Source organism: Buceros rhinoceros, unplaced genomic scaffold (genome assembly GCF_000710305.1).
Source record: "Buceros rhinoceros silvestris isolate BGI_N320 unplaced genomic scaffold, ASM71030v1 scaffold30592, whole genome shotgun sequence".
In the NCBI taxonomy this organism is placed as follows: Eukaryota; Metazoa; Chordata; class Aves; order Bucerotiformes; family Bucerotidae; genus Buceros; species Buceros rhinoceros.
Genome location: NW_010401116.1, coordinates 632 through 1,387, shown reverse-complemented (window position 1 = coordinate 1,387; position 756 = coordinate 632). Strand labels below are relative to the sequence as shown.

Here is a 756-nt window from a genome sequence, read left to right as displayed (position 1 = left end):
CCCTCCCATGCTGCACTCCGTGGCGTTGGCCCTGCAGAGGTACACCATGCAAGAGCTCGTCCTGCAGGACTACCGCATCCCCCCCAAGGTAAGCACGGCCACCAGGGCCCCCCTCGCCCCGACCTGCTTTGCGTGGGGCTCTGGGTGGAGGTGGGACCTGGAGCATGAGTGGGTGACATGGGGGGAGCAGTCGTGGGGCTCATCTAGGGCTGGATCCCACCCTGCACCCCCCTAGCAAAACCGCGGGGGGAAGCCCAGAGCCGTGGGGCTGATCCCTCCCCGCAGACGCTGGTGCAGGTCGGTCTCTACGCCATGGGCCGGGATCCTGAGGTCTTCCCCAAGCCGGAGCAGTTCAGCCCCCAGCGCTGGCTGGCGGCTGGCCCCAAGCACTTCAAGGGGCTGGGTTTCGGTTTCGGACCCCGCCAGTGCCTGGGGCGCCGGATCGCTGAGCTGGAGATGCAGCTCTTCCTCATGCAGGTGAGCGTCCCACTGTCCCACCGCTGGGACACCGGGGGCTTGGCGCTGGAAGGGACTGGGGAGGCGGCGCGGGGGTGCTGGTACACCCGGCGTTTTCCATCCGCTCTTTTCTCCTCCGTTCCAGATCCTGGAGAACTTCAAGATCGAAACCATGAGAGCGGTGGAAGTGGGGACCAAGTTCGATCTCATCCTCATCCCGGACAAACCCATTTACTTGACCTTACGGCCGCTCCAGCCCCAGGCGTGGGGAGGGGGACACCCAGCCGGTGCCGGGTTGGG

General features: G+C 66.3%; 1 protein-coding gene across 1 annotated transcript in view; it reads left to right on the top strand.

The window, feature by feature from the left end:
* LOC104489946 (cholesterol side-chain cleavage enzyme, mitochondrial) overlaps positions 1–720 on the top strand; it is a gene marked incomplete at both ends in the record, with an annotated part of 3,508 nt that extends 2,788 nt beyond the window's left edge. Inside the window, 3 exons of the mRNA XM_010132167.1 lie at positions 10–88; positions 286–477; positions 602–720. Coding sequence (XP_010130469.1) covers positions 10–88; positions 286–477; positions 602–720 — 390 coding nt within the window. The remainder of the gene's footprint in view (positions 1–9; positions 89–285; positions 478–601) is intronic.
* Between the last annotated feature and the right edge of the window lie 36 nt (positions 721–756).